Source organism: Schistocerca piceifrons, chromosome 9 (genome assembly GCF_021461385.2).
Source record: "Schistocerca piceifrons isolate TAMUIC-IGC-003096 chromosome 9, iqSchPice1.1, whole genome shotgun sequence".
Lineage (NCBI taxonomy): Eukaryota > Metazoa > Arthropoda > Insecta > Orthoptera > Acrididae > Schistocerca > Schistocerca piceifrons.
The window spans coordinates 115,127,679-115,153,858 of NC_060146.1; the positions used below are offsets into that span (position 1 = coordinate 115,127,679).

The 26,180-nt window shown below is 43.4% G+C and overlaps 1 protein-coding gene across 1 annotated transcript in view; it reads right to left on the reverse strand.

The window, feature by feature from the left end:
• The window catches only part of LOC124717395 (protein sprint), a 305,335-nt gene that overhangs the window by 115,749 nt on the left and 163,406 nt on the right, over positions 1-26,180 (reverse strand). The window contains exon 3 of the mRNA XM_047244247.1: positions 23,469-23,670. Coding sequence (XP_047100203.1) covers positions 23,469-23,670 — 202 coding nt within the window. The remainder of the gene's footprint in view (positions 1-23,468; positions 23,671-26,180) is intronic.

Consider the following 26,180-nt stretch of genomic DNA (forward strand, 5'->3'; position numbering starts at 1 on the left):
TCTGGAACGGTGTGGTTTAGATGCCATAACCACACATGTTATATTTACACTGCCCGACAAAAAAAGTTACACACTCAGAATGAGACGAGAAAACTACATAAAACTTCACAGATTGAGAAGGTTGTTGTTGTTGTTGTTGTTGTTGTGGTCTTCAGTCCAGAGACTGGTTTGATGCAGCTCTCCATGCTACTGTATCCTGTGCAAGCTGCTTCATCTCCTAGTACCCACTGCAACCAGCCCCCGGCTAGCCGCGCGGTCTAACGCGCTGCTTCCCGAGAGGGAAGCGTGCCGGTGCCCGGCACGAGTCCGCCTGGCGGATTAGTGTCGAGGTCCGGTGTGTCGGTTTTTAAGGCGATTTTCCATCTACTTCGGTGAATGCGGGCTGGTTCCTATCATTCCGCCTCAGTTACGCTATGTCGGCGATTGCTGTGCAAACACTGTCTTCACATAAGCATACACCATAATTACCACGCAAACATTTGGGGTTTCACTCGTCTGGTATGAGACGTTCCCGGGAAGGGGGGAGGGTGAGGCGGGATCCACTAGGAGCCGAACCGAACATAAACCCTGGGGTCGGTGTGGGGCGGCGGTGGGGTGGGTGGACTGTTGTGGCCTGTTATGGGGTTGTGAAGCACTGAAGGATACGGCGGGACAAAGCCTCCCCGGTTTAAATACACAATATAATACCTACTGCAACCTACATCCTTCGAAATCCGCTTAGTGTATTCATCTCTTGGTCTCCCTCTACGATTTTTACCCTCCATGCTACCCTCCAATACTAAACTGGTCATCCCTTGATGCCTCAGAAAATGTCCTACCAACCGATCCCTTCTTCAAGTTGTACCACAAATTCCTCTTCTCCCCAATTCTGTTCAGTACCTCCTCATTAGTCACGTGATCTAACCATCTAACCCCCAGCATTCTTCTGTAGCACCACATTTCGAAAGTTTCTATTCTCTTCTTATCTAAACTAGTTATCGTCCATGTTTCACTTCCATACATGGCTTCACTCCATACAAATACTTTCAGAAAAGTGTTCCTGACAAATCTGTACTCGATGTTAAAAAATCTCTCTTCTTTAGAAACGCTTTCCTTGGCATTGCCAATCTACATTTTATATCCTCTCTACTTCGACCATCATCAGTTATTTTCCTCCCCAAATAGCAAAACTACTTTACTACTTTAAGCGTCTCATTTCCTAATCTAATTCCCTCAGCATCACCCGAGTTAATTCGACTACATTCCATTATTCTCTTTTTGCTTTTGTTGATGTTCACCTTACATACGCCTTTCAAGACATTGCCCATTCCATTCAACTGCTCTTCCATGTCCTTTGCTATCTCTGTCAGAATTACCATCTCATCTCATGGGCAAACCTCAAAGTTTTTATTTCTTCTCCATGAATTTTAATTCCAATTTTTCTTTTGTTTCATTTCCTGCTTGCCCAATGTATAGATTCAATAACATCAGGGATAGGCTACAACCCTGTCACTCCCTTCCCAACCACTGCTTCGCTTTCATGTCCCTGCCTTCTGTTGAGAGGGTATGTCACGTTAATTCAGTGATTACAAAATCGAGTGAAACTTACGAACAACTTGGCAATGTGAGCAACTTATCAGTATGACATTGCATCCTGTCTAGCCCGGATGTGTGCACCGATTCAAATGAGAATGGTGTGATAAAGCCGTGGTGTCCTGTCTGGTGGTCCATGTCCTGGATACTGGGACAGAGCTGTCGTGCGAGCTGGACCTGCACGTGTCCTGTCGGGGACAGATGTAAGGCTCCTTGCTGGTCACGGGAATACCTCAGCACCAAGCAAACAGTTCACATATAGGCTGACCCCAGCTTTTGGCCCTTCACACTAAATATGCCCTCCCACTTTTCTCATCTCGGGTATTAGCAGACGATCCTCACATCGTTATGTCAATCATCTTTTCTTCACAAAAGTGGTTTTTTCTGCCCGACTTACGTATATGAATTTCCTTTTGACACGGGAGTCCGTAGGTTAGTGTTGGCAATTGTTTTCCCCTGCTTCCCTTACGATTTGTCTCGTCTTTTGTGCCGTTTTGTTTCCGCTTTTCTTTGTCGTCTTCCCCTTGTGTTGTCCCCACTGTGTCACAATCATGGTAAGGTATGGTATGGTAAGGTGTGGTATGGTATGGGACTCGGGATGGGTCGGCTGCGATGCTTGCACCCCACCATGCATAACGCCTTTGGGTGCCCCATGCTGTCCCTTCCCCTCCCGTCCCTCCTATCCTTTAACCTTCCTGCCGCCCCGACGTTCCTCTTTGCCCACTTTCTTCTCCCATCGACTGTATTGTGCTCTTTGTGTCGTTCCGCCCATCGATTGTTACCTTGGATCGTGGCACTGGTCATGCCACTGTTTGGTTGTGCTCCCCACCCACCAATCAAGCAAGAAACCAATCAACCCTAGATACGCGTGCAATGTCTTGTTGAAAAATAGCACCATGATGCTGTCACTTGAAAGGTAACACATGAGGATGCAGGATGTCCTTCACATACCGTTGTGATATCAAGACCTCCCTCAACCACAACCAGTTGTGACTGGAACCCCATACCGTGACACTCAGAGTAACACCGCTCTGCCGCTCAAAAACATTGGAAAGCAGGACCTCTCCCCAGGTCGCTGACGATGATCATACAGTGCAATGCAGAACCACGAGTCATTGCTGCACACATAGCAATGCCCCAGTGAATGCTTCCCAATCACGGCACCACTCCAAATGCAGACGTCTGTGTTGCGCTGCTATCAGTGGTAATTCCCTTGTCCAGCTACTGCTAGTCTCCAAGAAAAGGTCTGGGGTGACAGAAGGTTGGCCCATTACTTGTTTTCGGATGGCAGGCGCAGATGTGCTTAGTGCAGAACATAGCGATACTCAGACGTGGTCGATCGAAGCCTTGACCAGGAGTATGCTTGCCATCACGTTCCCCGCATTCCGAGGCCATTGTCACATCCGAATGCTACAAAAATCTGGATATTGTTCTAATCAGCCGGCGAAATAGGCCCCCCACAACGAGGTCACTTTCCTTCTCAGTCAGGCGCTGATAACGATGGATAACACAAGTACGCGGCATCTCCGTGTACGGGGTTCGACTCCTGGCTGGGGTGGGTCTGCTCGGGACTGTGTGCGTGTGTTGTCCTCATCGTCATTTCGTTATAACCGACGCGCAAGTCCCCGGCATGGCGTCAAATACAAAAGACTTCCACCTGGCAGACGAATTCCCCAGAAAGGGACTCGCAACGCAAAATGCCTTACGCGTTGAACCGTGGCGCTCGTTACTGTCGCGCCAGTCTCCTGGATGTCCACTATCGATCCTTCGATGTTTCTTATTTTTGCTTGCCTTGTTGTTTCCCGCATTCGCGGGGCGAGTGGCAGTTGACGTTTGCTCTGACGACCTGCTGAGACGCCGCGAGGTACGAGCTCGGAAGCAACCACGTATATGTGGAGTTGGTTGTACGCGGTCTGCCGGTTCAGGATGGAGGATGTGTGTTGGCTGCCTGCCTGTCTGCTCTCCTGATTTTGATCGCCGTGCCTTGCGACCGTCTAGCTTGGGTTGCTGCCTGGTGCATCCTACACGAGCCATACCGGACGTCCAGCAGAAGTTTAGCAGCCTTGTGTTTCTTTTAAAGAAGAGGGACAAATGTATAAGACTTTTTGTAACCAATTTTGGTGGCCTCTTAAGTGTGGTCTTAGCGTTTACACTGCCTTTGGGGAGAGCTAATTCTTTTAAATTTAAATAGTTGAGGTTCCCTGTCCTTTATAATCTTTTGGGGGTTTTATTTGAATTTTCTCTTTCTACATCTACATCCATACTCCGCAAGCCACCTGACTGTGTGGCGGAGGGTCCCCTGAGTACCTCTATCGGTTCTCCCTCCTATTCCAGTCTCGTATTGTTCGTGGAAAGGAGGATTGTCGGTATGCCTCTGTGTGGGCTCTAATCTCTCTGATTTTATCCTCATGGTCTCTTCGCGATATATACGTAGGAGGGAGCAATATACTGCTTGAGTCTTCGGTGAAGGTATGTTCTCGAAACTTTAACAAAAGCCCGTACCGAGCTACTGAGCATCTCTCCTGCAGAGTCTTCCACTGGAGTTTATCTACCATCTCCGTAACGCTTTCGCGATTACTAAATGATCCTGTAATGAAGCGCTTTGCTCTCCGTTGGATCTTCTCTCTCTCTTCTATCAACCCTATCTGGTACGGATCCCACACTACTGAGCAGTATTCCAAGCAGAGGGCGAACAAGCGTACTGTAACCTACTTCCTTTGTTTTCGGATTGCATTTCCTTAGGATTCTACCAATGAATCTCAGTCTGGCATCTGCTTTACCGACGATCAACTTTATATTTTTATTTTAAATCACTCCTAATGCGTACTCCCAGATAATTTATGGAATTAACTGAATCTCAGTCTGGCATCTGCTTTACCGACGATCAACTTTATATTTTTATTTTAAATCACTCCTAATGCGTACTCCCAGATAATTTATGGAATTAACTGCTTCCAGTTGCTGACCTGCTGTTTTGTAGCTAAATGATAAGGGATCTTTCTTTCTATGTATTCGCAGCACTTTACAGTTGTCCACATTGAGATTGAATTGCCATTCCCTGCACCATGCGTCAATTCCTTCAATTCCTCCGGCATTTCAGTACAATTTTCCATTGTTACAACCTGTCGATACACCACAGCATCATCTGCAAAAAGCCTTCCTTGTGCTTGGTTAAATGTTTACTTGTATAGCAGGAAGTGACTCCTGGTTAAAACTCGGAGAAGGTGTTTGATGTTACTGCCGCCTCCGGCATTCCTCTTTTCAATTAAGTGTTGTCATCCCTTCGAGTGACCTGGTGTCACTCCTCGTTAATTAATGCTGGTTTATGTGTACTTAATTTTGAATTGGCCATTTGAATTAATATTTTGGAGCGCAGTATAGCACTAAGGCAACCTCATTGTATACCACCTTGTGCCCCTGTCTAGTACCTTAATTTTCAGTAGCACGAGTTAGCTCCACTACCGTTTTACTGATGTGCTCCCTTCAAAATCTTGTCTTGTGTAAGTTTGCCCCATGTGTGTCTGGGAACACAGAGATGAGCTTTAGTGTGACCTCAGTGCTAGTCAGTTAATGGAATCTTCAATTTGGCTTGGCTTCCACTGAAGAGTTTGAGTGGAGCGTAGTGTGATTTGTTATTCATTTAATTACTGTAAGTTTGTTTATTTAATGGGGAGCAAGACATTTAAAGACTGTTGGTATTAACTCCCCTAGTTGCTGGGTGTTGCTAATTCGTTCCGATTGGCTTACTACTTACTGAATGGCAAGGCTGTTGATTAGTTGGTTACTGCGAGTACAAATTCACGCTATTTATTTGTTGCCAAAATTGTTTCTGTGTCGTGATTCAATCACTAGCTACGTGTTTGAGCTGAATTGATATAAACCTTACGTTGCCTCCTTAAAATTTGTTGCCAGCATAAACCCTTACGAAAACAAAGTTTTGTCACTGCTTATGTTAACCTTTACTGGGAGCAATATTTCATGTAGTTAAATTTTGTCTTAAAATGTGTATTTCTCTGATGTAATAAACGAGCTATAAAAGAAAAAAGCAAAGGGGCCTGGTCCTTCCTATTGTGTCCGGTTTGTAGCACGTATCACGCGTATTTCATTTCACAGCGATCATTCAAAAGCCTACGCTGTCCACGCCCCCTTTTATACCCTACCCGGCCTGGTAACAACTCTAAACGCGAACAGCACTGGTGCACTCTGCTGGCAATGCTACCTGACACAGAGAACCGCAACTCCAATCATCTACATAGCGACCGAAGGTTTGTGTGTGTACAAAGTTACGAGGTATGTTCAAAAAGAAACCGAACTTCTGCTGTATCAGCTTTATTGCTTACCGTACAACATTTTAAGCACTGCCCCCTTCAAAATAGTCCCCTCTACTGGCAATACACCGTTCCCATCGTTTCCTCCAGTTTTGGAACGCCTCCCGGAACACATTTTGTGGGATGGCGTTCAGGTTTCTCGTCGCATTGTCCTGTATCTCTTCTATGGTTTGGAAACGTCGTCCTTTCAACGTGTGTTTCAGTTTGGAAAACAAGGAAAAGTCTCCTGGGGCTAGGTCCGTAGAATACGATGGATGGGACACAACGAGAATGCGGTGTTTTCCAACAGATATCCTTTATCCGTCATATGCAATGCATCAAACTTTCTGTTCATCGACAAATTCGTTCTTCTTGAAGACACTTTATACTCGCAACAAACGAGGGCAATAAATTATTGTACGACTCTACACCGTGACAGGCTCTGATGCATCAATTCCTCAACGAAGTTATGGAGTAGAACAACAAGTATGAATTTTCAACACCTGCGTTAATTCCATTTAACCCTAGATAAAGCGTGTAGTTGGCAGGTATCCTCCCGTCACATTAGTCGTTCGTTTGCAAAACTGTGCGCCAATTTTCGGAGTCGCGTCTTCGAGTAATTAAAAGTTTATTGTTGGTGTTCGGTGTTGTGGCAACAACCCGTCTCTGTTTTCCGTCCACAGTTCGTAAGAAATCACTTACCCTACCAGTAGCGTATTTGCGTGACAGTTGCCAACCGCGCGCTGTATACGTCACAAGTAAAATGATGAAAGTGATCACGAAATTCATCACGTGACTGCAAGTGACCACAACACTCAATCGATACAACAGGTCAGTGACGAGGAAAACAGATCCAATTCGTCTGAACTGAGTGATAAAAAGGCATTCAATTCAGCTGAAAGAATCGTGAAACACGACGGTACACACATGTTTCCCGAAACAGCGTGCATACTCAAGCAAGTAAAGTCATTATCTCCCTGGAAGCGAAGGTAACATTGAATTTTTACCTTAGCAACGAGACTTTGCAAATTATTGTTTGCTATACTAACTTATACATTGAAAACGCTCTTTCAAGATTTACCAGAGATAGTGATGCAAGGTTAATAGATAGCACAGAGATAAGATCTTTCATTGGAATCGTTAATATCATTGGTACGATGCGTTGTCCAAGAAAAAATTGGAAGCATTTGTGGATAACTCTGAGGGCAATGGATTGCAGTGTTTTTTTTTTACTGTTGAATGAGAAGGGATTTCGTTTTCTGTACCGAAGTTTGAATTTTGATGATGTAAATGTGCGTAATTCTCATCAGCTGGAAGATAAAACTAGCTCCAATCAAAGTAGTATTTGAATTTATGGTTAGTAAGTTTAGTGATCTTCTCTCTGTAAGTATATAAAAATCGACGAGCATCTTCTGTCTTTCAGGGGAAATTGCTATTTTATACAGTACATACACAGTAAACCTACAAAACATGGATTACAGATGTTTGCTCTTGTTGATGCTAAAACAGGGTATACAATAAATTTGGAACAATACGCGGGCCAACAGTCTCAAAGAAATTTTGTGTTGAGACTAGTGGAACCTATTTGTGGAACAAATGGGAATGTAACAGGTGATAGCTCATTAAATAGCGTCAAGCTGACCCAGACACTGTTGGAAGAAAAGAAACTCACGTACGTCGGGACGACGGAAACGAATAAGAGGAAGAGAGATTGCTAAAAAAATGCTACCAAATAAGAACAAAGACAGGTACACTATCTGATCAAAAGTATGCGCAGACACTTGTCAGGGGACGTTTATACAGTGTCATCACCTCGCTCTTACGACGGCCTTGAATTCTGCTGGGGACACTTTCGATGAGGTGTCTCAATCTCTGTGGAGCAATGGCAGTCTAAAACGGACAAGGTAGTGATGTCTGTAACGAAGTCGAAATTGTAACTCACCCTAAAGATTTTCTGTTCGGTTCAGATCGGTACTATGGGCAGGCCAGTCCATTTCACGATTGTTAGTGGCCACATATCATGACGTCACAGATGCTGCTTTACGACACGGTGCATTGTCATGCTGAAATAGTCGCCGAACTGTCCCTCTACGGTACGCGGAACACAATCCAGTAATGTTCATTATTTTGATTTGCAGCTCCTTGTGTTGGCCGTGTTTGTAGTTAAAATTGTTGTTCGCCAGTTATGCAAAACACAGTTTTTTCTCAGCACCCAAACATGATTCGGCACCACTGTGCCATCAGTGGGTTTTCGTTTTTATTAATTTTTTATGAGCTTTCTTCTCATTCGTCTCTTCAAGTACAGGTTTCGGTTCTAAAAAGCAAAACTGAAACCGGTACTTGAAGAGACGAATGAGAAGAAAGCTCATAAAAAATTAATAAAAACGAAAACCCACTGATGATGACACAGTGATGCCGAAACATGTTTGGGTACTGAGAAAAAACGGTGTTTTGCATAACTGACGGACCTCAAATCTAACAACAGTAAAATGCCTTCATATCCTTCCGCATTTAGTATTACCTTGAGCGCAATAAGGGGACTGCACCTAATCACAAAAAAACAGCCTGGTCTTAAGCTCTGGTTGTTCCTTGCATTTCCACTTGACAGTCACATCACAGGCGGTCGACTTGGTCGGCTTTCGAAGAACTGAAATGTCCCTTACGGACTTGTTAGTCAGGTGACATCTAGTTACTAGTCCACGTCCGAAGTGACTGAGCTCTCCCGAATTACTCTTTCTGTCGTCACTGCTTCTCTACTGGCAACATGATACTCCCCGCCTCCTCATTTTACACTTGTGTGTCAGCCTCTTGTGACATCTGGTTGTCAATTCCGCATTGCATACGTATGTGCGGGTACTTATGCACAGATAGTGTATCCTCCGTGTTTGTTTCCAGAAACTATTGCACTCTTGTGTCCTATTTCAGAAAGGACAATAGAACTGTACTCATTTTATCGACATCTATCAAGATGATGCAACTGACGAAGATATTGGTGATGACCGGAAACCTGGAACTATCACATTTTACAGTCGTACAGTAACTTGAGTCGATCTGGTGGACTAATTACTTCAAAAATTATCTTGCTACGACCACTAGAGTATGGACGGCTCTGATATTTTTGGATCTTCTGAATGTATGTGCAATTAATGAATTTTGCCTTCTGAAATTCAGTACCAGTTCACCTAAATTGACGCAAAGGAGATTTTTGGAGAACGTCTGGGAAATGATTATTTCACTCAGCTTCAGTTGGAATAAAGGAGGGGCCGACTGTTACTTGGTGTCGAGGAAGAGGGAACGGCCGATCTTGAGAAGCTATTGCGCTCGTGACGAAGTTGTCTTGCCCGTGGATGACGAGGTGGCAAAAATATAAGGTAGTGGTGCTGGAAGTTTTCGGAGTGGCCATATGGGCACAAGTAATGCTCAAAGTGCTGGACGCCCTGTGGAGGTTACGACTCCAGAAAGCGTTGATAAAAATCCATTATATGCTGATGGGTGACAGAAGAGTTAAGGAGCGTGAGATTGCTAGCACTGTGGGCATCTCGAATGAATGGGTACCAAATATTTTGCATAAACATTTGGACATGAGAAAGCTGTCCGCAAGATGGGTTCCGCGCTTGCTCACGCTTGACCAAAAACGGAATTGTGTGAAGTGCTGCAAGGATGCTTTGCAGCTGTTCAGGAAGAATCTGCAGGGCTTTAAACGTCGTTTCGTCACTGCAGATGAAACATGGATACATTACTATACTCCTGAAACCAAACAACAATCTAAACAATGGGTTACCATGGGAGAATCTGCACCAGAAAAGGCAAAGACCACTCCTTCGGCCGGAAAGATTATGGCGACTGTCTTTTGGGATTCGCAAGGGATAATCCTCATCGACTATCTGGAAAAGGGTAAAACTATTACAGGTGCATATTATTCATCGTTATTGGACCGATTGAAAACTGAGCCGCAAGAAAAACGCCGGCGATTAGACAGCAAAAATGTCCTTTTCCATCACGACAATGCAGCAGCACACACCTCAGCAGTTGTGGTAGCAAAATTATTGGAAATAGGATTCCGACTCGTTTCACATCCCCTCTATTCTCCAGACTTGGCTCCCTCGGACTACTATTTGTTCCCCCAATGGCTGGCGGGAGAAATATTTTATTCAAATGAATAGCTGTTTGGCAGACATGGACAATTCCTATTATTGGGAAGGGATCAACAAATTAGAACAGCGGTGGACGAAGTGTATACGTCTAAAAGGAGACAATGTCGAAAAATTAAAAAGGTTTACCCCAAACACGTGAATAGTTTCTATTTTTGCACGGACTTTTCAAACGCCCCTCGCATAACCTATAATTAACATCATGTGAAATTTTCATTACTAAACGATTTTCCTTATTCTAGACATTTTAGTAGATGGCGGACTTAATTTTCTCGATTCGAGGGGTACTCGACGTTACTATCACGTCCGAAAAAAAATATAGTTACGTACTTAATTTCTTGTTAAGTTTCCAGGAAGACAATGGAATCCACTTGCCTCTGTACCACGGTTCAAACCCTCGTCGGGCCATCCAGATTTAGGGTTTCCGTGATTTCCCTAAAACGCTCCAGGCAAATGCCGGGGGGGGTTCCTTTGAGAAGACATGGCCGATTTCCTTCCCCATCCTTGACACAATCCGAGCTTGTGCTCCGCCTCTAACGACCTCGATGTCGACGGGATGTCAAACCCAATCTTCCTTCCTTCCTTCCTCTTAGCGTAGCACGCCGGTACACACACACAAAAAAAGAATTATAGCGCAGCCCAGTGGTAAGGTACAGTATAGAGCGATATGAGAACGCACTTCCGCACGGCGACATTCTTAATGCGTCAGACTTGTCAGTCTCGAGCTGCCGACGACTTCCTCCTCCGTGATGTCATAGCCGGGAGATATTTGGGTAGGGCGTTAGTCACTGAGTCACGGAATTTCCATATGGTACCAGAGATTACGTCGATGTCCGTGACTGAAGAACACTGTTAGCGATACTAATTTCGTCAGATGGTGGATGATTCAGCTGATTTCTCTGGTGTCCATCATCAAGGGCTCCTTTCCATTGACAGCGTGTGTGGTGTCACCGCGAGGCACCACACTGGCTAGGTTGTAGGCTTCAAATCGGCTGCTGTCCGTCAGTACACATCGGACCCGCGAGTCGCCACTGTCGACGCTAGCAGACCGAGCGCTGCCACTCAGCTGGTTTTACGAGGCAAGCTGGCGCACTGCCCACTTCTGCAGCCGACTTTAATATGAATGGTTCGCTTGTTATAGCTTCAGAGATCTCATTTATAGAGACGATAGTTAGCATAGCCTTCAGCTAAGTCAGTAGCTACGACCTTGCCAGGCGCCACATACAGTTTATGCTTTGACAATTGATCTATATGTGTGATGCAATCAGAATTGCAAAGAAGTATTTGCAGTTCAGTCTATAACTGCACTTGTAAATATAATTGTACAAAGTCAATATCGACGTTCAACTGCTGATGCTGAATTAAAGCCAAGTATTTAATTGTATTCCTGGCTACTAACTTTCTAATCACCTAAGATGTTCCAGATACCTCCAGTCAAGTATAGTTCACTGATCCTCACGTCATATTACGTGATCAACGCGTGAAATTAATGGCCACCACTTGCGATCAGGCTAAGAGTGAAATTGCGTGACTTAGCCGGGTCACCCTTTTTCCATGAGGCACATCGTTTTGCCTCATACATAACAGTGTGTATACGCGGATAAGAAAAAACTCCCGGATTTCTCGGTTAAAAATACACTTTCGCCTGGATGAAAATACACTGTATCACTGATGCACACACATTTTTTTCGTGTTAAGTGACAACATACTTTCCACCTTCAATCCTTCAAATGGTAAAGGTTTTACATACCGGCGTAGAGCTTCCCGGCGCTTTAGAAAATAAAACCGAGCAAAAGCAAAGCGGTCTGAAAAGATCATTGATGGAAATGTGTACACTGCATTACGAAAGCATACATACGAATTCCATCAAGTACAACACAATGGTTACCGAAATCGAGATTGCGTTGCGCGATGCACTTTTGTCAGCCAATCATAGCTCATGTCACGTGATCTCGCCAGCCAATGACAGCAGATATTCAAAGTATAGGACTCGTGATGTAGTCAGCCAATAGCAACATCATTGTTATGTAGCGCGAACACACACTAATATCAAAAGTTAAAGGTTTAGATTGATATACATACAGTAGGGCTACAAGAAAAGCTAAGCTTCCACATATAATACAGTCGTCAATATTTTTTGATGCTTTTTTCCGAGGGTGCGATTAGCTAGGATCCTAGCTAAATACTTGTGACAAGTACGATAGTTAATTTTACTGCTGTGCACCAAACATTTCGTGGATTATCTGCCCGAATACATGTTCCGTCGAGTACTTCGACTTTTTCATAGAAAATCCAATTACGTGTGAAAGTGCTCAAGAACTCACCTCGCACTTTTATTAAGGATGATATGTTGAAACTCCCTGGCGCATTAAAACTGTGTGCCGGGCTGGGACTCAAAGTCGGGACCTTTGCGTTTGGCGGGCAAGTGCTCTACCGACTGAGCAACACAAGCACGACTCACGACCCGTCAAAATTAATGAAAACATATTTTTTGGTCCGTCATTTTGGATTAGCCATTATGAATTTTGAAAATCTAATTTCTGATTTGTGTTCAGCACGTCAAAAATATATATCAACATGTTTCCATGCAAATGTAACTAAGAATACATATAATAGCTTTACCTTTCACGAGGAGCAATTTTTCGAAACTGCGTGCAGCATAAAATAAAAACCGTTCAACGTATTAACTTCTACCCTTGACCCAGAAAAAGTAAACACTTTTCTTGGGAGCTTATGCCTATAATATACGAAATTTGTTAATATTAAATTTTTTTGTGAAGCCATAAATAGTGCAACAAAAATTCAAAAATCGAACCCAAAGTTCGAGTTAGCACCATATAGGTATAAGATCCCAAAAATTTAATGTAGTATCGGATAGATGTTATCCATTTTTGATTTCAGATACCTCCTGAGGTACTAACTGTACGCAGTATGCGTATTTCAAACTCGCAAGCCCTTGATCAAACTAAAATTACGGGCCATTTTGTCTTTTTTATCGACAATCTAAAATAAAGTTCAAATTATGATAAACCATAATCCCCAAACAGATTCTTTGCATTCTTTTCATTGTCGCAAAAATATCCAAACTTTGCCAATTTTTTGCTCCTTTGAAGGACAACCTTGTCTGAAGACGAACTCACTTTTACTTGGTTTGACTTCTGTACTTCACCGGTTTTTTTTTTTTTTTTTTTTTTACAGGCACAGCAGTCTACCTCCCAGGAGACTTTTTATGTTGGGTAAAGTGTCAGAAAAAATGTCTTCAGTTTCCATGCCATTGTTTTATTTTGCCATGTTTCCTTATTACAATACAACGGAACACACAGTAGCCTCGTCCCGAGGCGCTTTTTCCCACTGCGTCACACAAGCGACGTCATTCGTTTGTGAACAGCGGCCCCGTTAAATTAACGTCGCATTATAAATTACTGACGGCATAATTTGCTGCTCGCGTAATTACAAAAGGCTAACGCACCAATCAGCTTTTTCAAAGGGACTCGCTGCACGAATAGCCTGGCGCGGCCGATCGTAATAACTGTTCGGGTTGCTACACAAATGTTGGCTCAACAGGAAATTATGTACACTAACAATGCGCAAATAAATCAAAACATGTAAATGCTTCCCGTCAATAACAACCGACAGACTCTGCGTTTTAAGGCCATTACTACGTAACAGTTCGTGCGCTGCAATTTGTTTTAGGTGATCATCGTAGTGTGGATATTGGCTACGTGGACTTTCTGACCCTTTGGAGGTGCCGGAGTTAGTACTTCCGATCAACCAGTTGTGCAATGTGGCGTTTCGACCAGATCCTCCCCCGCTGTTGTGGCTTCTTTTGGCTGTTGGAAAAGCCACGGTTAAAATATTTGCTGTCGAGAAACACCACGCTGACGTCTCGTGTCGCAAATTCCTCGACATCCCGTCATTTTCCACTTTACTGGCACACCCAGCTAAAAAGTAGTCACCCCCAAAATGCATCTTGCTAATAGTGTATACAACGACTACCCTTCAGACCACGCGAAGGCCATAAAACAAGCTTTAGAATGCATGACGGGTACCAATATATTATATACAGATTGTGCCAAATAGGTAAATGACATTGGATATACTTTCCTAGACCGGCAACAAAGGCTTGTAGATTACCAGAGGAGGTAGTAGCCGTTCTAGAAGCACTCAAGTAGGACTATTATCTTAACCGATTCCCGAGCAGCAGTCATGAACTTGCAAAAATCGTTTTGCACAACCACACATCTGCCCACTCGTTTATGAAATTATGCAGCATGTCAGTAGGCCTACGCCACAAAGAAAAAAGCATTAATTTGGATCAAATGCCACAGCGGCATTCGCGGCAACGAAGACGCCGATCAAATGGCTAAACAAGGCACAGCTGGAGGAAAGCTGTGTCATCCAAAGGTACGACACACACACTTCATACGACGACTTAAGAGGACGATAATGAATGACGTAGGATGAGGAATGGAGCATACGATCCAATGCAGGGTTGCCCAAGTGAAATTCCCTGATTTTTCCTGATTTCCAGACAAGTTTTAGCATTTTCACCCTGACAAATTTTGTCATCTCAGGGGTGAGTAAAGACATAGGTTGACAAAAAAAGTCGGTACTTCTGCATTTCTAAACGTGTGAGCAAAAATCTTAAGCACCAACATCAACATTTTTTTTTTGTAATGAACTGTATTTAGATGGAGAAAGCAAGCCAAATTGTATATGTGTTTCATTGAGACCACTGACGTTTTCAATAAAAGAAAACACATTTGGTAACAAAAATATGCATTTCCATGGAGTCGCAAGACAGATTTAAAACACCTTCACTGATTTCAGAAAAAACCTCAGAGAAAAGTTGGCCTCTTGAAAGTGTAGAAGGCGAGGAAGAGTTGTGTAAGACAGTACTATGGCTCTGAGCACTATGGGACTTAACATCTGAGGCCATCAGTCCCCTAGACCTTAGAGCTACTTAAACCAAACTAACCTAAGGACATCACACACATCCATGCCCGAGGCAGGATTCGAACCTGCGGCCGTAGCAGCCGCGTGGTTCCAGACTGACGAGCCTAGAACCGTTCGGCCACACCTGCGAGCAAGACAGTACTATAGGTGACTGCCAATAAAACATTGGTTCTAGTATTTTCGTTATTTTCAGTTATTACTCACTGTGTTACGCCTATTATTTTGGTATTGTGTGTCCGCCTGCTTACCTGACAGGTAATGTGTTTGCCTACCATGCAGCGGGCACGGGTTCAATTCCCGGCCGGATTGTGGTATCATCATTTCATTATCACTGACACATGGAGGCCAATATGGCATCACCTGAACGAAGAATTGCAGCCCGGCGGCCGAACTTCCCTGGATGGGGCCTCGTGGCTATCCATGCCACGCTATCATTTCATTTTACAGGTATTGCGTGATTTTTCTTTCGAGAAATATATGAGTTCATAGCGTAAAAACCGCTAGCCTCTGACACCATTTTCGTCTTCTTATCACCCATACTTTCTAATATACGAGGGTTGGAACTTTAATAGGTGCAACTATTTATTTACAGCTCGTACAAAATAGATACGTGTTTCAAAAAAAAATGGCTCTGAGCACTATGGGACTCAACTGCCGAGGTCATACGTCCCCTAGAACTTAGAACTACTTAAATCTAACTAACCTAAGGACAACACACACATCCATGCCCGAGGCAGGATTCGAACCTGCGACCGTAGCGGTCGCGCGGTTCCAGACTGTAGCGCCAGAACCGCTCGGCCACTAACGGCCGGCAATACGTGTTTCAGAGTTTTAATGACCTTAAACGTAGTCACCAGCATTGTGTATAACCGATAGCCAGCGATGTAGAAGTCGTAGGATACTCTTAGCAGAGCCAGTTGTGTTGACAGTTCGAGCGAATTGCCAGACGAATTTGTAGCAGTTCTGAAGCAAATGCCGTGAAGTGTTTCCTTCGGTTTAGAAATAGTGTTGAACTCACGAGGGCTTAAGTCAGGCGTGTGCAGTAGATGGTATAGCACTTAGCAGGCCCCATCAGTCCAACAAATCAGTAACTGCTTGCACTGTACGTGCTTGAGCATTGTTCTGCAAACTGATAGTCAGGTCCTGCAGAAAGTGTCATCTCTTCTGTCTCTATGCTGTTCATTTTTGGAACACAACCTAAGACCAGCTTTGGTCATAAACTATTTCATTAATATTGACAGCCGGTTTCGGCTTTGCAGTAAAGACACGTAGGCGCATAATTTTTTCATTCAGCATGACTTCTGCATTCGAGCAGCTCTATATAAAGCGCAACACTAATTACAAAATGGTTCAAATGGCTCTGAGCACTATGGGACTTATCATCTGTGGTCATCTCTGAGTCAACAGATGGGGACGTTTGCAAGACAACAACCATCTGCACGAACAGTTCGAAGACGTTTGCAGCAGCATGGACTATGAGCTCGGAGACCACGGCTGCGGTTACCCTTGGCGCTGCATCACAGACAGGAGCGCCTGCGATGGTGTACTCAACGACGAACCTGGGTGCACGAATGGCAAAACGCCATTTTTTCGGATGAATCCAGGTTCTGTTTACAGGATCATGATGGTCGCATCCGTGTTTGGCGACATCGCGGTGAACGCTCATTGGAATCTTGTATTCGTCATCGCCATACTGGCGTATCACCCGGCGTGATGGTATGGGGTGCCATTGGTTACACGTCTCGGTCAGCACTTGCTCGCATTGACGGCACTTTGAACAATGGACGTTACATTTCAGATGTGTTACGACCCGTAGCTCTACCCTCCATTCGATCCCTGCGAAAGCCTACATTTCAGCAGGATAATGCACGACCACATGTTGCAGGTCCTGTACGGGCCTTTCTGGATACAGAAAATGTTCGACTGCTGCCCTGCCCAGCACATTCTCCATATCCCTCTCACCAATTGAAAACGTCTGGTCGATGGTGGCCGAGTAACTGGCTCGTTACAATACGCCAGTCACTACTTTTGATGAACTGTGGTATCGTGTTGAAGCTGCATGGGCAGCTGTACCTGTACACGCCATCCAAGCTGTGTTTGACTCAATGCCCAGGCGTATCAAGGTCGTTATCACGGCCAGAGGTGGTTGTTCTGGGTACTAATTTCTGTATCTATGCAACCAAATTGCGTGAAAATGTAATCACATGTCAGTTCTAGTATAATAAAATTGTCCAATGAATACCCGTTTATCATCTGCATTTCTTCTTGGTGTAGCGATCTTACTGGACAGTAGTGTACTAGATGGACATCTTTGTGCGATTCTCGCTATTCGAGGTCACGCACTTCTCTGGTTAGTGTTACCCCTGACTAATTATGCTGTGTTAAGTGCTTAAGATGTTCACATTAATCGAAGATAAATTTCATACATGAATCGCCTTTTGATATGGTTTCTGAATCAAAATTTGAACATCACACCAGTCATACTATGAACTGCCGAAGCCACGTTCAAATCTATTGTCGAGATAAATATCCATATTGTCACTCCTGGTCAGAAGCAAGAACCTACGGATAACATCAACAAAACAACCTGCATGTATGGAGCGTATACAACTGATTTGCATTCATTCACGACATTATCAGGCCTTTATTTTATGAACAATTGAGTGGTGAGCGGTACTCTCAACTTCTCTTAGACGCACTGCCGCAGATGCTAAAACATGTCCCTCTAGTGGCAGAGACGTTAAATTGACTGCAGGGAGGTGGGTGCCCAGCATGTTTTCTCTCACCAGCTTAGCGCACCTAAAATCGATATAATCCTGGTCGATGGTTTGGTAGAGGAGGGCTCGTTCCTCGGCCAACAAAGTCACCAGGTTGTACTGCAGAAGATTATATCATTCTTGTAGACATCAAACACGCGATATCGTATCTGTATTACGAAACAGGTAAGACGGTGCATAGTCCCAGTTGCACGTTGCCTACCTAACGGCCTCTGGGGGCAACAAAACTTTCTTTTTAGTACTTCATATAATTATTGACCGAATTTAAAAATTCGAAATCCTAACCTATTCATTAAGAGGTATAATCTTAAGTTACAGGTTTAACTGAAATACCAAAATTAAAAAATATTCAAATGTGTGTGAATTCCTAAGGGACCAAACTGTTGAGGTCATCTGTCCGTAGACTTACGCACTACTTAAACTACCTTATGCTAAGAACAACACACACACCCATGCCAGAGAGAGGACTCGAACGTCCGGCGTGAGGGGTAACGCAATCCGTGACATGGCGCCTCTAACCACGCGGCCACTCCGCGCAGCTATTAAAATCTATTAAAATTAGGCGTGCCAATTACCCAGGTTATAACCACAGAGTATTTGAGAACCAGAGCACTTAGCGACTTCCAACATACCTTACACACAACTTTAAACCTTCCCGAATTTGTTTCTCGCTGCACCCCTCATAAAATAATTAAGGAAAAAAATAATTATTTTTCGCTTTTCACGGAACAAAATTCCAGCCTTAGGCACGATGTTTTAATTTATTACCTCTTTAAACTAGCTCTATTTGCAACACATTTTGCAGACAGTAGCCACATATACCACTGAATGAACCTGCGGAAAACTGTACGACACGTAATTCAAGAGACGGTCATAAACATTAAGATACTGAAAAACTAGTTTTTCTTAAACTGGAACGCAAATTCCTGACCATATGCAACCAGTTTTGTGCACGGCAGGTAGATTCTTTGAAGAATCTGGTTGGTTGGTTTGGGGGAAGAGACCAAACAGCGAGGTCATCGGTCTCATTGGATTAGGGAAGGACGGAGAAGGAAGTCGGCCGTGCCCTTTCAAAGGAACCATCCCGGCATTTGCCTGGAGTGATTTAGGGAAATCACGGAAAACCTAAATCAGGATGGCCGGACGCGGGATTGAACCGTCGTCCTCCCGAATGCGAGTCCAGTGTGCTAACCACTGCGCCACCTCGCTCGATAAAGAACCTGGGATGGGACAGTTACTGGTGACAACAGAATTCTCAAAGCATGCATGTCGTTCGCAAATGGAAAGATACAAAGGCTGGCACTAATGTTCTTGAATCATGATGGAAATAATTTTGAAATGAGACTGAAAACTGTCATTTTTTACTCATTTTTTCAAGTTTATTCGAAGTTAAAAGTGTAAGCAAAAGTTTTCTCCTACACTGTACCATTATTCTACAAACTTTATTTTTTTCCATTAAGCGTCATTCAAATAATTAGCTTCAGGAAGAGCTTTGCGACGGCGTCCAAAAAGGCTAAAATATTAAAAAACGATTTAAAGAACAAATGTTCAGCTTCGAGAGCTCTTTTCCTCGGTAGTATATTCCTCCCAGTTTCCATGTGAATTTCTGGAGCTCTTTGCTTTATTTTTTCCAGCAGATTACAGAAATCTAGTGTTCACGATTACATTTACATTTTCTTAGTTTGGCTAAAATGCAATTTTTACCGGAAGAAAACTGGACGCACCGTTTTCGAGAAAAATAGTTGTATGTGCTTCAGACGTTTGTTAACACAGAAAGGAAATTTTAAGTATTCAGAAATCTTTTCTGTAGCTATTTGTTTGAGTGTAGTCTTGTGTTCAAGTGAAGCATGGACCATAAACAGTTCACACGACGAGGAAAAAAAAAAAACTTTAGCAATGTGGCGCTACAGACAATGCAGTAACATGTACGCACAACGACCTGTGTACCGCGAGATTAACATCAATTTTGACATCACAGATAATTTATAATTGACATGCACAGCATTTGATAGATGGACGTAATATGTATCACTGACGATGGGCTCTGTACTCTGAAACTGATACGGCTATTAAATATTTGCATACACCTTACGGTGTTGACGAGATGTCTAATTAATAATATTAATAAAGCGGTACTGAATCGAATTGGGGAGAATTCTTTTTTATCATAATTAGACCAAAACAGGAGATCCACCGACAGGACAACCCAGAGGCATCACGGAGTCGTCAATTTGGAGATGAAGAGTGAAAACAAAAAATTAGTACCCGAGTGTTTTATGAATTCATCTGTTATTTCATCTCGTCCAGTGCTTTGTTTCGTTTAAGTCGTCTATTTCTTCTTTGGCTAGCTCTTTTCGTATTTCTGGGTCCTGTAGGGTTACACATAGGGTTTTTGTTCGCTCTTTTCTCTATATTCTGCACACAGCTGTTCCCCTCCCCCTTTCGTCTTGGCTCAGTAGCTACTACATGTGTTTTGTTCATCGGTTTTTTTATCAGTTTCTCTTCTTTCATAACTAACATGCGCTAATCTTTACATCCAAATAGTTTCGAGTGGTATCTTTTGAGAATCAGCTTGATTGCACGATGAATTTTCCTGTTTTCATTTGATTTGCTAAACTTTTCTTCCAGTTTCCATTTATTACTTCAAAACAAATTATTTATTTTCTTTCGCGCTTTAGAGGCATTGACATTCGCTTCACAAGAAATGAGGTAAAACTATATGACAGGGGTATTACGCTAGTCTAGAATACTTTCACTATAACAGTCAATAGCAACCACCAACAATAGAGGATACCAACGTGGATTTTGAAGAGGTAGATCCACCGTCGATTGATTATATGCAATGAAACGGATTACTGAGAAAAGCTTTGAATATGGCGCTAGATCGCCATGCGCATCAGAGCAACCGTTCCACAGCACTGACCAGGAAACGTAGGGCGGGCGTAAGACAATTTGGATTTCGAAGTAAAATGGTTAAATTAGGAAAATACGCAATACACACAACCGTAAACAGTGAAAGATATATATATATATATATATATATATATATATATATATATATATATATATATATATAGCTATGGCATTAATTAGTAGTAAACAATTTGACAAGAGTAAGTGCTCTCAAATAATTAGGTCAACTAACAGGCAGTCGATCGTGATTTTGCATAAGATTACAACTATACTGAGCGAAACGAGGGTAGACTGCAAATGCATAGAGAGAGATAGAGAGAGAGAGAGAGAGAAAGGGCGAAGTATCAATTGGACTGACTTAAGGAAAGGAGTAAGACAATACTGCTGTCTGTTCCTCTCGTCCTCAGTTTCAGTTTTGAGATTATGTTCAAGCGCTGCCCAATAAACGAAAAGGTAGGACTGTACGTTTGGTGCACAGCACTGTACGGAAGTGAATCAATGACTGCAGAGAAATCCGAAAAAGAAGAGAATCAAAGCATTTGAAATGTGCTGCTATAGGAGGATCTTACAAATTAACTGGGCTGACAAATAGTCAGTTGATCCTCCTAGGCATGGAGCCATAGTCTGGTTTTGTGGGTCACCGTCTTCTACCGTCTCTTCTCTCGCCCCCACCACTCCCCAAAGCTACGGTCGCAGGTTCGAATCCTGCCTCGGGCATGGATGTGTGTGATGTCCTTAGGTTAGTTAGGTTTAATTAGTTCTAAGTTCTAGGCGACTGATAACCTCAGAAGTTAAGTCGCATAGCGCTCAGAGCCATTTGAACTCCCCAAATACAACTTATCCTCAAATACACATTTAACGTGAAACACATGCCTCGGGCTTTAATAATAATAATAATAGAAGTGTATAAAGCTTTAGAATAAACCCTCCTGAGGTTCCAGTCCTCCCTCGGGCATGGATGCATCTGTTGTTCTTAGCATAAGTTAGTTTGAGTAGTGTGTGAGACTAGGGACCGATGACCGCAGCAGTTTCGTCCATTAGGGATTCACACACATTTGAACATTTAGAAGAAATAGTCGGAGTGGCTTAAGAATTTCTGCAGAAAAAAAAACAAATTTTTAACAAAAATTAAAAAAGTGCCGAAATTTCTGTGACAGATATTGGGTAGACAGATAAGGTTAAAAACTTTAATATTTTCCGGAGATGATAAAGAAAAAAATTGGTCTGCGTAAAGGTGCTGTAGGAGAAATTCTAAATAAAATGGGAAGAGCATGGGTATAAGTAAAGAACTTAACAGTAAAAAATGCATGCCTAAGCTGCAAAATTAAGGCTCTGCAATACAATAGTGAGTCGAGCATGTTAATATGCAAACGAATGTCTAGCATTAAAGTATAACTTACGTAAATTGCAAACAGTAAAAAGGTGAATCATTAGAAAAACATTAGGCTCCGGAAAAACTATGGAAGGTTGACAGTTACGAAGTTACGATGAAATTTATCGAAACGCAGAAAACACATCAGAATTAATGAGAAAAAGAAAACTAGTATTTTTGGGCATTTGTATCGAATAAATTGAATCGACTGCCAGACAGGATATTGACCAAAAAGACCTCCGAATGTGTGTGTCAGAAACAAGATGGATCCACAAAGGAAAACAAAAGGATTCAGTTAAAGATAATATAAAAGATGAAGAAACAATTGAAAGAAGTATTTGGAGAAAAAGTACTGAATAAGGAAGAACACAGTAGGAGTGTGAGAAAATCTTGTCTGAAGTGGTCAGAAGACAGGAAAAAAAAACATAGCGAACAGACGAAAGAGTATACGGGAAGAAAAGAAAAGAACGACGACTAAGGAACTGAAACTGGCACCTGGTCCTTGTTTCGCCCGTCTGAAAAGAAGAAAAAAAAGTATATAATACGTTAATGTAATGGGAATGATGTAAAAACATCAGTCAGGTGGTCATGACATGCATGACAGCCAGCCTTCCTCCCCCCCCCCCCCTTTCCCTCCGCCTAATGGATCCGTGCTGTGTCCTCCGCAGAATTGGCGAAGACGGGGAATACGTGGTAAATATTAACAAGGGCCAGGACGATAGCACATGTGTTAAGACATCAGAGACTCGTTTGCGTGATACTAGAGCTAGATGTAGACGACCTAGGGTGGAAGAGGTTCTCGGACATGAAGAGGTTGAAACAGGAGACAAATTAGTGGCGGGCCACATCCAACCAGCCACAACATTGATGACAAAAGATGGAAGAAAAAATACATCAGATGGTCTGAAACCGCCTGAAAGATTTTAATTGTGTCTCGGACCGCGACTCGAGTCTAGGGTCAAGAGTGATAGTCCTGCAAGGTATGCAGGAGATCTTCTGTGAAGTTTGGGAGGTAAGAAAAATTTTGAAATTTGTCATATGTTCCTATGGGACCAAATTGCTGAGGTCGTAGGTCCGTATACATACTACTTAACCTAAACTAAGTTACGCTAAGGGCAAAACACACACACACACACACACACACACACACGAGGGAGGACTCGAACCTCCGACGGAGGGAGACGCACGAACCGTGACAAGGCGCCCCAAACCACGTGGTTACCCCGCGCGGCTGGGAGGTAAGAGATGAGGTACAGAGGGAAGTAAAGCTGTAACAGCATAGTCGGCTGAGGACTTGATCACGAAAGACAGACGTCCTAGATTCGAATCCCGGTCGGGCATACACTTTTAATCTGCTGGGAAGTTGGAAATCAGTGCACACTCCGCTGCAGAGCGAAATCCATTCTGGTGTGGGACTCACCCTGTCGAGAGAGCCGGCGCTGCTGGTGGCGGCGTGTCCGTCGCCGCCCCTGCCGCCCCCCGCCGCCCCCAGCTGCGTGGGCGGCGCCGCCCCCTGCGCAGCCTGCTGGAGCTGGAGCTGACCCACGCCTGGAGCCGCCGCCCTGGACGGCCTTTCGGGCAGGTAGTCCTCCAGCAGGCCATTGCTCGCTGCGTCGCCGGCCCTGTCAACACACAACACCACCACCCTCAGTCGGCTGGCTCTCCGTCACACGGCAGTCGCTACACAAAAACATCTTTAAACGAGCACAGTTCTGAGACTGTGTGTCGAAAGTACAGCGCACATCATTCAAACTCCAACAACACGAAGCATAGCAAAGAACAAAAATTTCATTATTATGAATGTACTGGGTGAGGCAGAGCAACCCTTTTACATGAGAATTCAATTTTTTCAATAAGTAATGTAGATTTATATTTGATTCTTTGAATAGCATCAAATGCAACGTTTAAATCTTATCTTTATACTGATTTAAAGATGATGCCTCGCACAGTGCGTCCATTATTCTCAATACGCTGCGTTAATCGAACACTGAAGTATTAAATGGTTCAAATGGCTCTGAGCACTATGAGACTTAGCTTCTGTGGTCATCAGTCCCCTAGAACTTAGAACTCCTTAAACCTAACTAACCTAAGGACATCACACACAGCCATGCCCGAGACAGGATTCGAACCTGCGACTGTAGCGGTCGCGTTGTTCCAGACTGTAGCGCCTAGAACCGCTCGGCCACCACGGCCGGCACTGAAGTATCGTTCAGAACTTTTCAGCATATAGACGGGTATGATGTTGACTGCGCGACGAATGTTGTTCTTCAAACGAAGCAGAGTTCTAGGGCGATCGTTGTACAGAAATGATTTTAGGGAGGCCCATAAGAAATAGTCGCATGGAGCGTTTTCTGGCGACCGTGCTGGCCAATGTCGATCGCTCCTTTATGAAATTGAAGCGTGCTGAATGTTGCCGCTAAACACTCACTGACACACGCTGGAACAGTACATCTCGCACATCTGTCTGGTTCAGTGATGACACGAAAAAACCCTGAATCGTGTCGACATAGCGGTCAGAGGTCACCGAAACTACCCGTTCGTTTTCTTCAATAAAACACCGACTAGTTATTCCAACTCGCGATAGTGCACACCAAACAGTTACACGTTGTGAATGTGGGGGACGCTGATGAAGTTGACTGGGAGTATCGCGCTCCAGTAGCGCTTGTTGTCGTTATTTACAGATACCGAAAGGTGGAAGTGAGCCTCATTACTGAAGAAACAAGTGAGTCCTAAAGCATTCCAAGAAGCGCCTCACGCGCATTTCCTCGAGCAACGAAATCGCGTGAATTAAATGACTGCCCCACAGCCACTTTGTACGCACGAAATTTTCGTTCTTCATGAAGGATTCGTCTCACAAAACGAGTAGACAACCCAACAGCAGATGCATGTTTGCGGACAGAATTCTGATGAGATCGCAGACTAGAAAGCCTTACAATGTCAATGTTTTGGGGTTGGCCTGGCTGTTCGTAGAAACCCAAGGTTTTTTTTCTTTGTTTTCCGTACCTCAATCGGCAAAAACGGAACCCTTGCAGAATCGCCTTGTTGTCCTTGTTTGTCTGTTCGTCCGTCGGATTGCTAAAAACTCTTTTTCTCAGGAACGGGTACATGTATCAAGTTGAACGTTTGGTCAATTAGTAAGCTGTACGGTCCCTTGGCGGTGTTAAAAATTGAAGCTTCTAAGTTCATGCAATTAAAAGATATGGCCATTTATGTCATATTTTTTGACTCTCGCAAACGCACTCATCGAAATCTATAGGGTACTCCCCGTTCTCCTACAATCATGAAATTGAGCAAAAAGCAAGGTTTCACAGTACAAGTAAAGGATAAAAGCCAGGAGGTAGTAAATCTCTAATTGTATCACTTCAACAAAATATTTGTTATTCTTCAATTTCTCTAGGCATATTTTATGATGAAATAAATCTCGGGTGAACAGTCTGGTATGAGTATGCATAGGACACAATATTTCGGCAATCGACCACGTTGCCATCATCAGCTACCGAAATATGCACAGTCATACAAGGCTGTTCACCCGAGATTTATTTCGTCAACAAAATATTTCTTTTGTCACTTGTTGTAAGACTTCAATCTTGGAATTAAAACATTCTCGGGAGTCTTGGTCTCCGTGGCACCTATATCTTGCGAGCATTAACGTCGACAACAGGCAAAAATCGTCGAGATTCTAGATTCTCAGAATTTATGAACTGTCTGTACACATAATTGAAGCAGCACGCGTGTCATACAAATCAGTAGTTTACCTTAAGTTATTTATGCATGAAACAACAGACTTCCGGCCAGGAATACGACCGCGGGGCGCAATATTGAAATGACAGCAGAATGCACGTCGCGCGGTGATAACTGCGCTACCGTTAGGCCGATATTACACTACCATATTTCTTTGTAATAGACAGTGTCTTGAAAAAGACAGAAGAGAACAAGGATTATGGAGTGCAGCCGAATTAAATGAGGCGATGCAGAAGAAATTAGATTAGGCTATGAGATACTAAAACTAATATTTGGGCAGATGATGGCCGAAGTAGAGCATATAAAATACAGGCTGGCTAAAGCAAGAGAAAAACCGCTGGGAAAAACACGATTTTACCAACACCTACTCGTAATACAAATAGCGTATCTA